Below are 18,989 nucleotides of genomic sequence, written 5' to 3'. Positions count from 1 at the left end.
CTGGCGCCACCGGAGCCCCAGCCACCGGCGCCGGAGCCCCCAGCCATCGCCGTCGCGTTCCTGCCGCCGGCCGACCCGCGTCGGCCCTGCCTCCCCGCGCCAGACCGGATCTGGATCGATCCCTCCGCCAGCCATGGAGCTTGGGAATCAAGCATGGCTGCCATGGTTGTGCTTCCTCCACAACTCCATACCTCCCTCTGTTTTTCGTCTGAAGGAAGAAGATGGAGTTTCTGCAACAAAGCGATTGTTTCAGAAACTCGAGCGTTGTCCGAGGAATTACTCGGTGCCCACGAAGCGCGCGCGAAGAAAAAAAACCTGCAACAAAGCGATTGTTTCAGAAACTGGGGCATTGTTTCAGGAATTATAGGGTGTCCATCCGAAGCGTCGCGCGCGGATCGGACGGCTATCAAGGTGGATGATATTTTCTAAACATCACACGACGGATGCGTAGCAGCCCCCAATAAAAGAATCGATACAACTTCATCTGGTGGTTCATCAAACCAGTCAGAAGCCCTAGAAAATTTAGCTAATCTAGCAAATTCATGAGCTACTTTGTTAGCCTCTCTATTACAATGTTCGAATCTACTAGCAACAAAATCACAAGCAAAATGGAAACAATCATCAAAAATTGCCGCCGCCGCTCCGCAGATCGTCCTCCTTCCTTCATTGTCTCAATAACCTCCATATTGTCCGAGTTGATAATAAGACGATTACATCCCACCTTTTGCGCTAGAGTTAGACCAAATCTGAGAGCCATTGCTTCAGCCATCAATACATCCGAGCAGTGGTCAATCTTGCTATTACCCCCTGCAATGAAATTTCCTTTGCCATCTCGAAGAACTGCCCCCATCGTACCCCGTAACAGATCATGATCAAAAGAAGCATCGACGTTAAGTTTTACAAAACCCCTAGGTGGATGGGACCATCCCTCTTTTCTAATGGATGCCTTTGGGGATGATGCATTGACAAAATTTGTTGTTAGAGCCAATATACCCATAGATATCATATGCACATTCTGAGTATTCTCGTTATGCACCAGTTTTCGCCTTTCCCACCATAAATACCATGCAGAAATTGCTATCATTTCACGAACGTTATGGCGTCCCATAATCCTCAATTCTTGGTCAGGTAAAAGCAGTAAATATTCCAATACGGCCTCACCAGCCCTATCAATCTCACAAGCTTTCTCAATAATATCATCCATTCCTAATCTCTTCCAAACTTCATGTGCTTTAGAGCACTAAAATAGCAAATGCTTAGTATCTTCAAGACCCTCAGAACACCGAGCACAGATTGGTGAAACTTTCATATGCCTATCTGCAAACGTAGCACGCAAGGAAGAGTGCCATGTAGTGTATGCCAGATGAAAATCTTAACCTTTGCCGGGCAAGATAATTTCCAGATCTTTTCCCAAGTAGGATTTACCGTTGAACGACCCATCCCATTGGCATGTCTTAACTTACCTTCATGTTGATGGTTCCATTCTAAAAAATATGTAGATTTAACTCAGAACATACCATTCTTCGTATAGCTCCACGCAATAAAGTCTGGCATATCATTTAGTGGCAATGGAATTGAGAGAATTCTGTGCGCATCAATAGGGCACAATATGTGTGTAATAAGGTCTTCGTCCCAACTATTTGTAATAGGGTCAATTAGGTCAACCACTTTAGAGAGCAGGATTCTACCCTTTGGTGTTACTACTTTCCTATTAGCACAATTCGGGATCCAAGCGTCATCCCAGATTCTTATACTTTGTCCATTCCCCACACGCCAGATATAACCATTTTTTAGAGTATTCACCCCGGCTATAATACTCTGCCACGTAAAGGAAGACCCTTTCCTTAAGTTAGTATTCATGAGGTCACCATCAGGATAATATTTGGCCCTTAGGATAGTAGCACATAAAGAATCAGGGCTGTCAAGGAGACGCCACGCCTGTTTCGCGAGCATTGCTAAGTTAAAACAGTGAATATCACGAAAAACCATCCCTCCTTCATCTTTCGGAACACACATCTTCCACCAGGCCATCCAATGCATCCTTCTCTGGTTTTCCTCGTCTCTCCACCAGAAATGCGATATCGCGTCAATAATTCCTTTACAATTTTTTTTAGGAATTTTAAAGACCGACATTGCATAAGTGGGTATGGCTTGGACAACAGCTTTGAGCAGGATCTCCTTTCCTCCAACAGAGAGAAGTTTTTCCTTCCAACCACTAATTCTTTTAATAATTCTCTCGACCAGAAATTGGAAACATTCTGTTTTGTCTAATCCCACATGTGCTGGCAATCCCAGATATTTATCATTTAGGGCCTCAGTCCAGATATTCAGAGTCGTACACACTTGTACTCTGACTTCCACCTTCGTATTAGGACTAAAGAAGATGCTAGATTTATCTGCGCTAACCAATGTCCCAAAGCCGCACAGTATGAATCTAGTACTGTTTTGAGAGCTATCGCACTCTCATTATTGACCTTCATAAGAATTAACGAATCATCCGCAAAGAGTAGGTTTGTGGCGGATGGGGCATCTCTACATACTTTCACTCCCACTATATGTTCACTTTCCTCAGCGTGTGTAAGTAATGCATTCAAACCTTCAGTGCATAACAGGAACAGATAAGGTGACAACAGATCCCCCTGCCTCAAACCCCTTGTCGGTGTAAAGCTCTCACTCTCGTCCCCATTAATACGTACCTTACATTTGACAGTTGATACACATTGCATAATGAAGTTAACCTAGTTCTGATGGAAGCCTAACCTCAACATAATTCCCTTCGGAAAGTCCATTCAACTCTGTCATACGCTTTATGCATATCCAGCTTAATTGCACATAACCCTTATTTGCCTTCTCTTCTATTTTTAATTGTGTGAAAACATTCATAAGCCACTAGAATGTTATCTGTTATCAGTCTACCAGGCACAAAGGCACTCTGCGTAGGACTAATAATCTCAGGAAGAAGAGCCTTCAGCCTAGACGCCACCATTTTGGCAATAATCTTATAGACCACATTACAAAGACTGATTGGCCTAAATTGGGTCACCCTCTCAGGCGCGTTAACCTTAGGAATCAGCACAATCGCCGTGTCATTCCATCCGTCTGGGATAGTGGATGTGTTAATAGCTTGCAAGATCTCTTGAACTAGGTCTTCTCCCAGCATAGGCCAAAATCTTTTGTAGAATATAGCATGGAGACCATCTGGTCCAGGAGCCTTTAAATCCCCAATATCGAACAGAGTCTTACGAACATCTTCCGCGGTATAAGGGGCCAAGAGAACGTTGTTCATGTCCGAAGATACTCTTCTGCGAATGAGAGATAAAACTTCTTGATCCGGATGCACAATCTCTGAGGTGAAAAGATTTGAAAAATAATCTGTAATGTGAATTTTTAGTTCGCCCTCTCTCCTCCAAATTCCAGAATCATCCAGAAGTTGCTTGATATTATTTCTTTTTTTCCGGACCGTTGCGGCGTTGTGGAAAAAGAAGGTGTTACGGTCCCCATGCATCAGCCAATTTGCTCGACCTCTCTGTAGCCAGAAAATTTCCTCTTGATCCAACAAATTCTCGATGAGAACTATGATTTCCTTCTGTCGTGCCAGCGATTCTGCGCATAACGGACCACGCCTCACTTTCTCTAGTTCCTTTTTTAATTTATTAATTCTCCGTTTCGGCCCTTTAAGATTTTCCCGGTCCCAAGTGTGCAGATCAGCATGCACGGCTCGGGTGCGATCGGCAAGAGATGGTCCAATGCCAGCAACCTTTGCTTTTTCCCAGGACGTTTTCACTATCTCAAAAATTGTGTCTTCCTTCAGCCATTTTGCTTCAAATTGTCTCACTCTCCCCTCTGGACGTTTGAACAAATTTTCATCCATATACGCCATGTCCAAGACCAAAGGACGATGGTCAGAGTGAATGTGTTCTTCGTTGATAATCACCGCTCTCGGGAATTTGTTTGCCCACCTGATATTGCAAACAACCCGATCAAGACGCTCTCTAATTTCACCTCTACTCCATGTAAAAGGATCACCAATATAGCCTAAATCCTCTAAACCGCAGTCCATTAAGCACTCACGAAAGGCTCTCATCATTGTGTTTGGTCTCGCATTACCACCTTCCTTTTCTGAAGAAAATAATATTTCATTAAAATCACCCATGACAAGCCACGGGTGGTCCCCTTTACTATGCAAATGACGGATCTCATCCCAGAATAGGACTCGATCATTCCAATTGGGGTAACCATAGAACCCTGTAAAACGCCACTGTACAGTATTCTCATGCATGAACAAAACATCAATAAAATGAGGTGATGCGTAGTTCAACACAACTTTATTAATCTTATGGTAAAATAAAACAAGGCCACCGGCCCGACCATCACTCTCGACTACATACATAGAATCAAAATTTAAGACACGACGCAGCTCATCGGCTTTACATTTATTCAAATGCGACTCTGAAAGAAAAATAAGCTCTGCCTTGATACGCCCTTGGAGGACCAAAAGCTCGCGAACTGCCGTGTTTGAGAGCATACCACGACAGTTCCATCCTAGGATTTTCATTTGGCCCGGCGGTCCTCCTCCTCGGAGGCCGCCGATGTGCCATAGTGTTCTTTCTCTTCATCAACAGATTCTGCCCCTTTATGCACGTACTCTTCATCCTCCTCCTCTATCTCCTTAGCAACATGTGAAACAACACCCTCTCCATCCTTCACAACTTCCACTCTGCCCATGCACACCCGCTTAGAGGAGACAGTAACATCACCATACAACATGCGTTCATACCCATCCAGAGACTTCTCAAAAGAAAATTCTACCTCACTACCAGTAGGTTGGACATGAGTAAAAAGTTTCCTTTTGTTACCCAGGACCTTAGCACGTGCCTCCCCACCTTTGTTAACCTCCCTGTATTTTCTATCTTTCTTCCCCTTCTTTCCACGAAGATTTTGTGTGGCATTCTTGTTAGCATTAAACGTGAAACAGAGATTTGCATTAGCGTTTCCTTCTCCAGGTGAAGCCAGACGTGCAGCCACAGCTCCAGAGAGCGCTTCCAAGACCCCTGGCTGGAATAGGAGCTGCTTATTAGCAACAACATCCATTTTTGGGTCCTGGCGAGAGTAACCTATTCCAGCTGAGCATCTCTCCAACTGATCCACACCCTCCTGGCATGTCCCGGCCGGTACAGATTGGGTCAGGTGACGCTCCAGGTGGCCAAAAACAGCAACACCCATGTTCAGCGACGGCTACCCCCAACCCGGCCCTCCTGGCCAAGCTTGGGATCAGCCTGAGCTGAAAACTTAGCCCCCACTGAAGCAGTTGATGCTTTATTAGGCGCAGCCACCATTGCCTCCGTCGAAGCATCCATCTTGGCTGGAGGAGCAGGGGCTTTATCAGCCACTTTAAGGCCCCTCACCGCCGTAGTCACCTTGACAACAATACCATCAGAAATACTGCCTTCAGTTCCTTCCTTTGGGATCATATCACCTCGAGGAAAATTCCCAAATTTTACAGCTCTCTTGCTTGTGCCTTGACTCTTCCAGTAAGCTTCTACACTAAGATTTTTTGGGTAGCTAGGAACTCTTTTCTCACTAGGGATGTTACAAAATCTCTCAGAGGTATGCCCTACCAACCCACAACACTCACAATACAATGGAAGTTTCTCGTAGCGCACATCAAACTTCAGCTGTTTAGAACTACCCAAAGGAGTAAAGCCTACAGAGGTCTTAAGGGGCTCATGAAGCAAAATCTCGATATGCACACGCAAGAATTTTTCAACAATGATGTGATTGCGATGAGAGACCTCTAGCACCTCCCCCAATTGATCCCCGAGCATCCGACCCATACTTTCAGTCTTGAGCTTGAAGGGGAGATCGCGTATCTGGTCCCAAATGGCCATGACACCCAGATCAACTTCTGCGGGATCGCCTTTGCCATCGAACTCGGCAAAGATGACCCCGTCCCGCCTATAGTGCCACGGCTGCGCCTTGAGCACAAAGCGTCGGTCTCCTTCAGCCACGAAGTTTAGAACAAATCTCCCGTCCTCGCTTGCCACTTCTTGGACAGCTATCGCCCCTTCCTCCAGTTTCGTGCTAGTCAATAAACAGTGTGTCATTTCAAAATCTGGAAAACATCAAATGAACAAAAAAGAAAATGTGGTGTTCAAAAAAAAAGAAGTGAAAACATAATTTCTGGGATTCAGGTTCAGTTCGTCCCGCATAAGAGAGCCTCTTCTTCCCGCACATTTCGCATCACGTTCCAGGCCTTCATAGCGCACAGCGCCGCCGCGGCTCGATATCGGCATGGACTATGGCCATGGCGATGGCGAACCCTGCACCTCCTCCAACCTTCTCCTCGCAATCCCGAGCATTCGTCCCAAGCATCTCACTGCGAAGCAGCAGAGCTATATCGCAACCCCGAGCCCTAGCTCTAACCGCAACGACCGCGTGCTCCATCCGCCTCCGCGTGCGGGCCACCAAAGACGACTGCTCGGCCCCGCCGTATCCGCTCTCTGAGGTTCTCCCCTACGTCGCCGCGGAGTGGCGGGCCATCGCGAAGGGGTGGGCGTGCGCCGCCGCCGCCGTGTACTGCCTCTCGCGCACGGTGCCCGCCGCGGGGCGCCTTCCTCGCGCTCTGGCCGCCGGCGCGGGCGGGGGCGTGTCGGCGGAGGTTTCGAGAGGCGTCGTCGCGCTCGCGGCTCTCGCCTCCGCGCGCGCGGCCGCGGCGTACGTGCAGCAGGCGTTGCTCTGGGAGGCGGCGCTGCGGGCGGTGGCGCGCCTGCGGGGGCGCGCCTTCGAGCGTTTGCTCGCGCGTGACCTCGCGTTTTTCGATGGCAGAGAAGGGATGGCCCCAGGAGACATCGCGCACCGGATCACGGATGAGGCGGACGACGTTGCGGACGCTGTGTACTCTGTTCTCAATGTGAGGTTCTTGCACCCTGCTAGAGACATGCGTTTGATAAAATGGACGAAAGCTGTTTGGGGAAATGCTTCCTTGGCAATCAGTATAATTGCTGATTATGGAAATCCTCTCTCTTTGCTTGATCGTTGCTCGTACTTGATAGCCTTGGAGTAGTGGATCGTTTTACTCCAGTTTACTGCCTTCTATTCTGCATTTCTACTGGTGCTGAAAATTATCGCACCGGTTACTATGCCATGCTAACTTTTATTACTATTTTTCATGCAGACAATTGTGCCGACAAGCTTGCAGTTGATAGCAATGGGTACTCAAATGGTGGCAATAAATCCTCAGCTCTCATTAGTTGCAGCAATGGTAACAAATCTCATAATCTGGGCTGATCTTTCATGGTCAATTATATATAGTTATGTGTGCCCTGTTTAATTTTCACTCTACATTACATGGATAGGTAATTCCATGCATGTCCATAGTCATTGCAAAGCTTGGTGAAAGACTCCGTCAAATATCCAAGCAGGCGCATCTTAGCCTCGCCATGCTTGCAGCCTATCTCAATGATGTCTGGTTTAGTAGCACTCAATTAGTTCATGTATAACAAACATATACAGCCATGCACGGATTGTTGTTTACTTGAATGCCCTTTGTAGGTACTTCCATCGATGCTCACTGTGAAGGTAAATAATGGGGAGCACAAAGAGATGTTACGATTCCATGAGTTGGCTTTTCTTGATCTGAAGAATAATTTGGGTAAGAAGAAGATGAAAGCTCTCATACCTCAAGCTGTTCGTACTACATACATTGCAGGCCTGGTAGTGCTTTGTGCTGGTTCAGTAGCAGTTTCTGGAACCACATTTGATCCCGAGGGGTTTCTTTCTTTCCTAACAGCACTTGCTCTTTTTGTTGAGCCTATTCAGGTATCACACTCGCTATTGAGCATATACAGTTGTCAATTCTTACCATAGTGCTGTCTCGCGCTTATTTCCCCTGCATGAATGTTAAGTGTATAAAACATTTGGAATTTGTATTAATATCCTTAGGATTGATAATGTTCATTGAATTTGGGGTCCAACTAAATAATCATTTGTCCTCTGAAGAAAAAAAATACGTGCACTTATTCTTTTACATTTGACGGGATGCATGCAGTATAGAAGCAAATATCATTAAGTTTTTATGATAAGTGTAAGTATGATAATAAACTTACCCTTGTGCGGTTGTGCCTACTTGATATTATTAACATTCTCTTTCGGGAGTTTCATTTTGCTTATTGACATATTTTTTTTAGATTTTCAGAGTATGCTTTGTATCATCACTTCTTATTGCATGTTGTCATGCACCACTTCCTTCCAACACTCTTGATTTGGTTCTCACAAGAATCTATTCCATGCATAGGATTTTGGCAAGGCATATAATGAATATAAGCAAGGAGAACCAGCATTAGAACGCATATTTGATCTAACAAGGTTCATCCCTGAGGTAATCACCGTCTGTTGTTAAGGACTGTATTTTATTAAATTTGTGAGAAGATCATCGAACAAATCATTACTTTTTCATCAGAGGTTTCTTATGTATGTTAGTATGTAGTATATTTGTAATTTTCGAGAAATGCAACATTCTTAAAGTAATTTTCTTCTGGTTTGGATGATCGCGGGGTCTTAGTTATGTTTTGCTAGTGAAAAGCTGCTTGAAGGTAAAAGAAGTATGTTTGGTTGTGTGAGAAACGAATTCCATAGCATATGCCTTTAAGAACGTATATTTTTTTGGTGGTATGTTCTTGTTCTTGGATTTGAATTACTGCTATCAAGGAAATTTTCTATCATAAGTCACAACTCATAAATCCATGCTGCTTTTGTGTGCTGTAGGTGAGGGATAAACCAAGTGCAGTTCATTTAAATTCTGTTAAGGGAGATATTAAGTTCCATGATGTTACATTTAGATATGTTGCCGGTATGCCACCAATAGTAGATGGTGTGAATCTTCATATCAGAGCAGGAGAAACTATTGCTATTGTCGGACCATCTGGTGGAGGGAAAACCACTCTTGCCAAATTACTCCTCCGGCTTTATCATCCACAAAGTGGTATTGAACTGAACATCAGTAGTATATTGGTGCACAATCTGTAAACAGTCTTACATGTTTCGGCCTTTTAGCTCAAATTTGGTATCTTGAATTCCCGTTTTCTTGGTTATCCTAACTTCATGATTATCTTGTAAAATGGCTATCCATGAACTTACCTTTAGGATATATAGCTCTGGACAACCATGACATTCAAGACATTCAGCTACAGTGCTTGAGAACACATATTGCGTTTGTTTCACAGGATCCGGTTAGTACCTATGGTGTATCATTTCCTTTTGTGTCATTGCGTTTTCAAAGCATCTCATTTGGGATGTTCGGATTTTTGTCATCTTTCATTTGCTACTCTTGATGGAACCCTGCTTTGGTGGTATCTCAACTTCCAACTCACACATAGCTTAATATTTCTGCATGTTGGACTAAACACATTTTGCGCTGCCATTGTTTTCATGCATGTTCATTTCTTCTTATTTCATAGATGTTATTTTCCGGTACAATTGCTGAAAATATTGCGTATGGTGACCCTGCGGGAGATATTAATATGAGAAAAGTTGAGAATGCTGCTAAGATTGCCAATGCCGATGAGTTCATTAAGATATTGCCAGAGGGATATGACTCGTATGTCGGACAGAGAGGTTCTAGCTTAAGTGGAGGGCAAAAACAAAGGTAAAATTCTCCGTAGCACCATGTCTGGCAACTTTTTTGACAGAATTGGTTTCGATGTTTCATAAAAGCCAACACCATCGTATTTTCAATCCTCAGGTTATCTATCGCGAGGGCAATCTACCAGAACTCTTCCATACTGGTACTGGATGAAGCAACGTCTGCTTTAGATAGCAGGTCTGAGCTGCTACTCAAAGAAGCACTGATGAATCTGATGGCAAAGCACACGGTAAGTGGTGTATGCAGTACTATCGTTCTCCATAGGTTTCTATGCCTATCCTTTTTCACGATTTCACACATTTTCAGGTTGTCATCATTGCTCATCGGCTGGAAATGATCCTGATGGCTGATAGAATTGTTTTACTAGAGGGCGGTGAAGTGCAAACGATCACAAGGTCGGCTTTCTTGTCTCGAGATGGCCGCTTCGGTTCACCACCAGATGTCCTGAGTCGAGAACTAGGAGAGGCTTGAGACTACGAGGGAAAAGGTGGATTGTTTGGCTTGGCACTGCAATGCGGACGTCAAGGAAAGCTCCCTTGTAATAAGCTCATGCACTGCTTTCAGTTGTGCTCTGTGCCTTGATTTGGGCTTCTAAATCGCTGAATGTCAGAATCAGGTACCAAACTAAGTGACACAAAAGAGAGAATCGGCAAATTAATGATATAAAATGACTAGATTTGACTTAGTTTTGAGATATTAGGTGTTTCAACTCTAGCCTACCCCTCAAATTGTTTGGGACTGAAAGGCTTTGTTGTTGTTGTTGTTATAATGTCAACTACAGCAGCAACTACACAGGCACACAGCTACAAGTACAAAATAATGCATATGCCTGCAGCAACTACACAGGCACACAGCTACACAAAAGTAAATCGTGTGCTGTGTTGCTCTCTGCTAAGTGCATATGCCTAATGGCAAGCTGGTAATCTCAACATAGTCCTGTGTTTCATGATAAAGTGGGCAATATTTACTTTTCTATACAAAAAAGCAAGTGCACAAACATTATAACAAGTAATAGCATACAAAGCAAAATCGTCACCAAAGTGTGTTTGGGCAATGTACAAATTACACTCATGTTCAAGACATGAATATTCAACATGGACTATGAACTCCAGGTACGCATTCTGGTTTCATATCATACCAATGGAGTGCCCCTGGCAACCACAAAAGTAAGCTAAGCAACACAACGGGTCCTAGCCAAAAGGCCCAGGATGGCCACAATCATCCATCTTGCATATTGAACAGCTTAGACAGGCCTCTATATTCCAAACTCAGTTACTCTGCTTCTAACCTCCTCAAGGAATGATCTGAAACCTGTAGAGCTATCCAGCAGAGTACCATCCAGAGCCCGATCCTCAATCAGGTATTTCTCAAATGTTGTTGTATCATCATGCGCACCATGAATAAAAGCAAGCCTGGGAGTTAAGGTCCTTTCTTGCTTCAACCTATCGATCGTTGATCTCAACAGACCTACAGATGTAAGTTCAGTGTTAGCATATGCATCGGCTGAAACAACCGTAACCATACATACTACTACATCCGTTCTTATGTAATTGAGGCCTTTAATATGTGTGCAAAAATTACAAAGCCATAAGAATAGAACTAGTACGATTTAGGGAGGAAACGTGGAAATCTCACGACAACTAAGCGGCACATGAGAAAAGATGGTGCTGGACTCACAGTCACGTGGAGGAGGAAAGGGAATTGAAGGGCTGGCTGTAGGCAAGTAATACACCAAAAGGTCAGTGTAAGCGTCAAGAAGGAATATTGGTCTCTCACTGGTGAATACACTGCGACTTAGCGACTGATGCACTTCTGCTTCTATATCAGGAGAGGAGTACGAACTCAGTGTAGGACATATAGCTTGCCGAAGAGAAGCCGGTTCCAGTACACTGTAAAGAAAAATAATAATGTTGAACGTTATTATAAGCCGTACTTGCGTAGCTCAAATAAACTATAGCAGAGTATTCTGGATTTTGTTAAAAAAAAAAAGATGCGGGCAGGAAACTTGTGGAATTTTGCCGTTTCTTCCTGAGAACTTCAGGAACTGCATGGTAGTAAAATATATACTTTACCTGAAGAGGCACTGCAAATATGTCTGGTAATCTGGATGAATATGTTCATCCTGAACTTGAAGCAAGGGGCTTACTAGAAATGCAAACACAAGCCGTGCCAGAGGCTGCAACTGTGAGCAGTTCGAAAAATTAACGTCAATATCAGAAACTCCAGAATCAGCAGATCTGACGCTCTTGTATGCCTTGTTGTACTGGGCAATGAAAATTGCCAACCAATCATGGAGCCATAGCCTTGCTTCTACCACATCACTTAAGGAAGCCAAAATAACCTGGAAAATGAACTTTTTCAGTATCAAATGATTTTCTGCTCGATCCTCGGTGATAGCTTTTGTTTTATTCGAGTCTAGAAATATCATTAGGTTTGAAGATCATGAACATTCTCTACTGTTTTTACGGTCACCAAGCTTAGCATTTATAACAAAAATACCACAGAATGCCAAAACTACAATATATATTACCTCCCTGCAGAACCGTATTCAGTAAAGAAGCTGATTCAGATAAGGATTTAAGCTAGACTAGGATTCCTTATGGTGAATTAATAGATTAACATACAATGACTGCAGTCAAATTTAGCTTCTCTTCTTCCATATAACAGAGTCCTGAGAGCATTTTGGAAACCTAGAATTCGAAACCTGTTGGGTTGGATCAGCTTCAATAAATCAGAAAGGCGGAAACTAGTGCCAGACAGCCAGAGTAAACCTAGCTTCAGATTGCAGGGAACAAGATAAACCAGCCCTGCCAAAATAGGGACCTAATAGTTCCTAAGCCTAGAAGGGTGGAATCATATCAATCTTTGTAATGATGTTAAGATAGAAAACTGTTGACGAACATTCAAATAAAACCATTAGATGAATATTCAAATAAATTTCTTCAATGAATGTTTAAGTAAAATACAGAAACGCTAAGCTTGTCACCAGCTGCATCCCAGACAAAGTTCCTACCCTAATTTTCTTGTAGAGTTGCAGTTAATTGATGTAGTAAGATGTTATAGTCCTACAGAGGCTTTGGCAACATTTGATTGCTATAAGTTTCTTGTAGTGGCAATTAATTGATGTAGTAAGATGCTATAGTCGTACAGCTAACAGCCTTTGTGCTTACGACAAACAGTTTATCCATTAAAATTGTACTCCCTCCGTCCCAAAATAACTGTCTCAACTTTGTAATAGAGCTAGTACAAAGTTGTATTAAGTTTAAGACACTTATTTTCGGACGGAGGGAGTATAACACAAATGTATGTAAAACTGAGGTTGTACCTGGTGTACAAGTATCGTCAATACCACATCTGGGTCAACAAAGTCATACAGGTCCCAGATATTAGCAGTTGTGTTGTATTGGATAGTCCGCACCCTTAGCCGCCTTTGCAATGAGAACTTAGATCTGGACAAGGTGCATTTTTAATAAGTTACAAAATATAGATAAAAATGTGTATAAAACTGCTGCTAGCATGGAACATCTGCAAAGTTGACGATATCAAATTGACAATTAGACAAACATTATCAAGCAAGTAATTAACTTGCAAGCCAGTATATCACAGGATCATAAAAAAATAACTTGGACAGCTCACACATAAGGACAATTGTCAGTATGCTTAAAATTATTGACACCAGAGGAATGGCATATCAAATATACTTAACTTATAAGAGCAAACAGTAACAATGTAACATACTACTCAGTATTCACAAATCTCTGACAGTTGATAAGAAATTTACCTACTAACAGAATTTGAAACATCATCTGATGTATCACCGTGGTGTACAATCATCGTGTACTTAAATGCAATTTGGAGAATAGGAGGCCTTGACTTCCTGCAGTTGCAAACATCATGTTGTAAGGGTTTAGGAGATAATATACACAGCCAAAACTGTTTGGCTAAAGATTTTATACTGATCATGTTGTAGTTACAGTTCCTTTGTTTAGGCATGGAAGCTGTTACATTTGTTACTAAAAGACATACTCAAAGATCGGTCTCAATCAACAGTTGAATGTATCTTATGATTTACTCTCTAGTCGGGTATACAGGCCCCCCTAGTGTTTAGAGTATAACTTTGGCCAGTGATTTAAATAAGAAAATGATCTGTAAATTGCATTTGAAAGATGTTTCCAACAGTTACTTTTTATGGAATATAGCATATTTTCCTGTTAAATCGGTGGTCAAAGTTACTTAAAATACAATGGGGCCATGTGTAACCAACCAGAGGTAGTTGAATCCTTTTTTGTATTTGTATAACATACGAGTAGTTATTAAAATCCCTGGTAGATAACATGCTTATACATTGTGTACTTTCTTAGTCTTTTTAAGAGAAAAACCCAAACATTCTAACTGAGAATTAGGTTGAAACATCTAAAAGATGATAGGTTCATAGAAATAAAAGGGGTGGTTAGATTTAATGCTGAAAATTCTAGTTCTTTTCCCTCTTGACAATGAATGGTATAGTTTGTCGGGTTTTCTCCGTCTATAGCATAGTTATCAAGATCCCTGGTAGATAGCATGCTCATACATTGTGCGCTTTTTTAGTCTTTTCAAGAGCAAATACTAGACATAATTGGAAATTGAGTTGGAATATCTAAAAGATGATAGGTTCAAGGGGGGGGGGGGGTGTGGTGTTAGACTCAATGCTGAAAATTCTAATTTTTTTCCTTTTGACAATGAATGGTACAGTTTGTCGAGTTTTTTCCTTCTCTTAGTAATGGCTGAGCCCATCCTAGCGTGTTTCGTTCTACAAATATCTATTATATTTAGAAGTAGGAAAGGAACGGCTAGGATTAACTAGACATAAGCAATAGAAAAAGAAAGCCTCAGATTAATTTGGCATACAGGTTAAAAAGAAGCACATATTGATTAGAAGGAGACATCTAAATAACCAGAACCAAGATAGCTGAGAAGGACGACCAGACAAGGAGAAGAACTTGCAAATGCATCGTAAATCTCTTCCTATGGTACCGTAAAGAAGATCCCATCATTTCTTGTGGGACGTAAAGAAGATCCCTCGTGTGCTACAGATTAGTGATGCATATAAACTACATAAGGGCTCGTAGTGTAAGTAATTTTCCCAACCTACTACTGATAAGAGGGATCACTAGTTCACTACTGTCCAGTTTGTGTCCCAACAGACTAAGACTCATTGCGGGCTTATCGATTTCAGTAAGTGTGTAAGGCAAACACTCTATGTAATGGGGTGGCAACGTGCTGAACAAATCAAGCATAGAATTAGAACAATTGTTTTGCTTGCTTAACATGTCCTATCACTATCCCCTGCACCTGGGGTTTTCAGCCCTAGCCGCACATACTCATTCAGTGCTGACCACAAAAAATGTCACCCTATCTGTAGGGAAGAAACAAATGTCTGACACAAAGATCTGGCTACGAATTGGCATAATTACTAGCAAGGCCCAACACTGCAAATGGATGATAGAGTTTCCTATTTGGTTATTTCTTTGAACCGCAGAAATCTGAACTTTCAATTTGTCAGAGCAAAGAAGGAAAGTGCCACATTGCTGCTAGTTAGTTCAAGTTTATCAAATATTAACACATGTAAAGCACATAATCTACAAAAGTTAGAAACAGCATGAACTTTTACCTGGAAAACTGAGAATCTTTTTCAAACTCAAAGTCGTAAGTGTAGCTAGCAAACGAATCACAGCAATTTATATGCTGAACATGCATGTATTGAGGATCTGGAAAGAAATGACCATACTGTTGGACATGAATTAAACAATATCAGCTGAAGGAACATATAAAAAGGTTCACTTGGTAAATTTGTATATCTCTCAGAGTACTTACAGAATCAGCAATCTTGATCTCTGGAGATGTTCTCAACCGCAGCACACATCCAAAGGCATATGGACGGTTTAGCATTTTGTATCTGAAAAGTAAAAAACGGTGGATAGATGCATATTACTGCTTCACAGCTATATTGTAATCAATGGCTCAAAGCATGTGAACGACATGTGGACCATATTTTGACATTCTGCACGTACATTCGAGTATAGATTGTATTTACCATGTACCAGGCATCCACCTACATCAAACCCAGTCTGCTTAATTTACAGTACAGACAGTCAGATAATTTATTAGACTATTTGGCATCAGGCAAGTCGACATGATCTAAATAAACAGCCTATTCAGATCTCACCACCCCAGCAGGGTAGAATAAAGCCCCAAAGTTAGCCTTGGGTAACAAACCTGTTGCCCACAAAAGAATACTAGGAAGAAGCTTATTCAGATCCGAATAAAGCCCCAAAGTTAGCCTTGGCTAACAAACTCCCTGGCAGGGAGACTAAATAAACAGCCATCACACATTGAAATCAAACTATAACAAACAAAATCACTAAATATATCTGACTGTCCATAGATATGATCCCAACATTATGGGGGGTTCAAGCACACCAATTTCTTGAGCTACACTAATGTAAAAGCATGAGCATAGTCATCCTATCAATCTGACTGACCAACAAAGAGGAAGCAAATAACATACACAGACCAAACAGTGCTTTAGGATATATTCTAGTTGAGCAGATACAGTTGGACTGATGAACAAAAAAAAAGGACAGAGCCAGAGATGATGACTGAACTTACATATCTTGTGGAAGTGTTGATTCATCTGTATTTGAATACAGAAACAATGAGCCGCCACTCTCAACACTCAGAACTTTTAGGGAAGTAAGATCTGTGTATTCATTTGTAATCGCGAAAAGGTCCACACATGCACCTGCTTGAACAGCACTAGCAGCCTGTGATATGCCAATCAGGATACCTCCCAAAATATTCTCAGAATGCATTGATCAATATTTATGGAAACCTACCAGATTTTTGTAAAAACTTGTCTCTTCCGGGAGTAATGTATTATTTGAATCCACCACTTTACCAGTATTGTGGTCCCCATTGCTTCTTGCGTCTAGTTGGCCAGCCCCATAATTCGGTGGCCCAGATAAAAATGCAAATATTCTAGCTGTTTCAAAAAATACAAGGAAAATGCATTATATTATAACGCAAGGCCATGTACTTTAAGAGAATAAGTATGTTTTCTACTAATAAAACTTTTAAAGAGAATATGTATATCTTCTACTAAAAAATAATAAAATAACAGAATAATAGTGTAGGCATCCGAGTTCCCTGCAAGAAAACACATACCAAGTTCAAAGGTAGTCCCATTTTCCACACTTAGGTAGTTGACAAGAGCATCCATTGCTACCCCAAACCCACGGGTATGATGCAATGCATGATCTTGAACTTGCGATGCAGTTGTTGCCCTTTCCCAGGAAGCTATTGGTTTAATTGTTTCTAGTGCTTCAGCAATGCGGTCTTTGAAAGTGCCAACCTGTTAAGATGAAATTAACATAAGCACATACAGGAAAAACCAATGCTCTGGGGATACAGGTTGAGTAAATGATAGAACAAGAAATTGAAGGAATTAAAATTAAGAGGACAATATACATACAGGAGCCAAAAATGAACAAAATGGCATGACATCTTTAAGGTCCACGTGCAAGGTGCCGTCAGAATCAGGAGGGATAAAAACGTTCTTCACAATTGGTATTGGACCTTGAACATCATATAGTCCTATCTTGCTGCTAAACGTTAAGATCCCAAATAATGATCCTGGAGAAAGAGCTGCAAGCCATCAATAGATCAGTGTACACATAGGTGTAGCATGTGTGTCCTTTCAATAACAGAGTTGTATAAATAGATTAGCTCCTAAAGCTTGTGAGTGGATCCCACCTTCAAGAGCTGCCAGAAGAGCACTTTTTACTAGCTCCAAAAACTCCTCGGAAGCTAAAAACAACATGAAGAAATAAATTATGAGAAGACATTGACAAGTGAGCTCTAAAGAAAAGAAAACAGAAGGTCTCAAACAACTATAGGGTTATTCTCATGAAAATGTGAAATATGATGATCAGGACAACAGGCGTAAAAGGTGGAACCTATCTTAGCTAGACGAATTCAAGCTAAATTGGGATGGATTTGGATGTCATTAATCCATGCATCATGTTAGTGAAACCAGGGCTATTTTATTCTCCGTGATCATACCAATCACTTACTGGACCAAACTAGGGCTGTTTTATTCTTCATTTTTATGTGGTAAAATCTTATTCGATGTTCATGTTTTGCCATGTTTAGCAACCTTAAAACTTCACAGGCAACCATTTCCGTTGTCAATTTATCACTCTATTGTGTGGAGACGAAGGCGAGGGTACAACAAATAAGCTAGAACCATAATGCGAAAAAATCTTGAGATCATCACATCTTACAGCATAAGTCGACCGCTGCCACATACACGGGCGTCGTCGCAGCCGCTGCCTCACCCTCCGCCCCTGGAAAAAAGAACACGAGTCCGTCATCTCACTGCACCACATTGCACCAGATCGGAACTGCGGAAGCCCTACCCGGGAGGAGGAGGTCGACAAAGGCGGAGCGTAACTCGGGCGGGTCGTGGCTGCCGTCGCGCGCGTAGCGCGCGGCGGCGTCGGCGGAGAGGTCGTTGTCTTCCGAGCAGATGGGGCACGTCCACGACCAGCGGTGCAGCGAGCAAAGGGTGCTGAAGTAGGCGAAGCAGGACGTGCAGCGAGGGATGAGGTCGCCCTCGTCGCCGGTGACCGGAGGGGAGCCGCGCTCGTCGGTGGAAGAGAAGGGTGTCACGGCGACGCCCCACGGTAGGCCCGAGGAGTCGAGGAGCGTGTTGTCGGAAGGGAAGTATGCGAGGCTCGGGCGCACCGCCATTGCTGCGCCGCGCGGTTTGGGATGTGGATCTGGTGGGGTGGTGAGGTGACGTGAGAGAGATCTGACGGGGGAGACGGAAGCGCGGCTGTTCGAAGTGTATGTGCAGTGTGGGTTTGCGTTGAACTCTTCTCCTGCGGCAGACGATCAGGACCGTCCAGTTGCTAACGTACGTCTCGAAGGCCAGGTGAGCGTTGACTGTGCTGCTAAGACCAGAGTCTACTCCTATCCACCAAGGGCATCTCTCACACCATCTTCAGCCGCACCCCAACAATAACAGGCCTCCCAAGACGTCTTTTTCTCCGCTCGCGAAAAAATTCCCGCGTCGTGTTCCTAGGACGTCGAATTCCGCCGGTTCGAGTAACTTTTCGGTTCGACGATCCCAGGCCGAACCCAGCGCTTTCGGGGCACTTGGGGGCTCCGACAGAAGGAAAAAATGGTCATGGACCACTAGTGTCATGCGAGAAATGTCTTTTCCCCGCCCAGATACGATCCACGCGCGACAGAACGCTACTTCCCCTTTCGTCGCCATGTCGATACTGGCGCCGTCTCCTTGCCCACA

At 43.0% G+C, this 18,989-nt stretch overlaps 2 protein-coding genes and 1 pseudogene across 2 annotated transcripts; 1 reads left to right on the top strand and 2 right to left on the bottom strand.

Annotated features, from left to right (window-relative positions):
- Window positions 1-276: 276 nt before the first annotated feature.
- On the bottom strand, window positions 277-3,880 carry LOC123428201 (annotated as a pseudogene).
- A 2,339-nt stretch (window positions 3,881-6,219) lies between these two features.
- LOC123426664 (ABC transporter B family member 29, chloroplastic) lies at window positions 6,220-10,325 on the top strand. Its single transcript, XM_045110532.1, has 10 exons — window positions 6,220-6,910; window positions 7,175-7,261; window positions 7,356-7,463; window positions 7,552-7,818; window positions 8,294-8,377; window positions 8,764-8,980; window positions 9,142-9,227; window positions 9,456-9,643; window positions 9,740-9,869; window positions 9,947-10,325. Exons 1-10 carry the CDS (start codon window positions 6,299-6,301, stop codon window positions 10,109-10,111), a joined length of 1,944 nt encoding a protein of 647 aa, XP_044966467.1. The 5' UTR covers window positions 6,220-6,298; the 3' UTR covers window positions 10,112-10,325.
- A 314-nt stretch (window positions 10,326-10,639) lies between these two features.
- On the bottom strand, window positions 10,640-18,515 carry LOC123426663 (protein transport protein Sec24B-like). Its single transcript, XM_045110531.1, has 14 exons — window positions 18,097-18,515; window positions 17,962-18,024; window positions 17,432-17,485; window positions 17,151-17,323; window positions 16,844-17,030; window positions 16,516-16,661; window positions 16,289-16,443; window positions 15,494-15,575; window positions 15,291-15,406; window positions 13,422-13,517; window positions 12,966-13,089; window positions 11,713-11,981; window positions 11,318-11,529; window positions 10,640-11,107 (listed from the first exon to the last, which is right to left on the bottom strand). Exons 1-14 carry the CDS (start codon window positions 18,428-18,430, stop codon window positions 10,896-10,898), a joined length of 2,223 nt encoding a protein of 740 aa, XP_044966466.1. The 5' UTR covers window positions 18,431-18,515; the 3' UTR covers window positions 10,640-10,895.
- Window positions 18,516-18,989: the final 474 nt, after the last annotated feature.

The sequence above is a fragment of the Hordeum vulgare genome, chromosome 2H (assembly GCF_904849725.1).
Source record: "Hordeum vulgare subsp. vulgare chromosome 2H, MorexV3_pseudomolecules_assembly, whole genome shotgun sequence".
NCBI lineage: Eukaryota > Viridiplantae > Streptophyta > Magnoliopsida > Poales > Poaceae > Hordeum > Hordeum vulgare.
The sequence above is the reverse complement of the archived record's forward strand: the minus strand, read 5'-3'. Positions and strand labels throughout refer to the sequence as shown.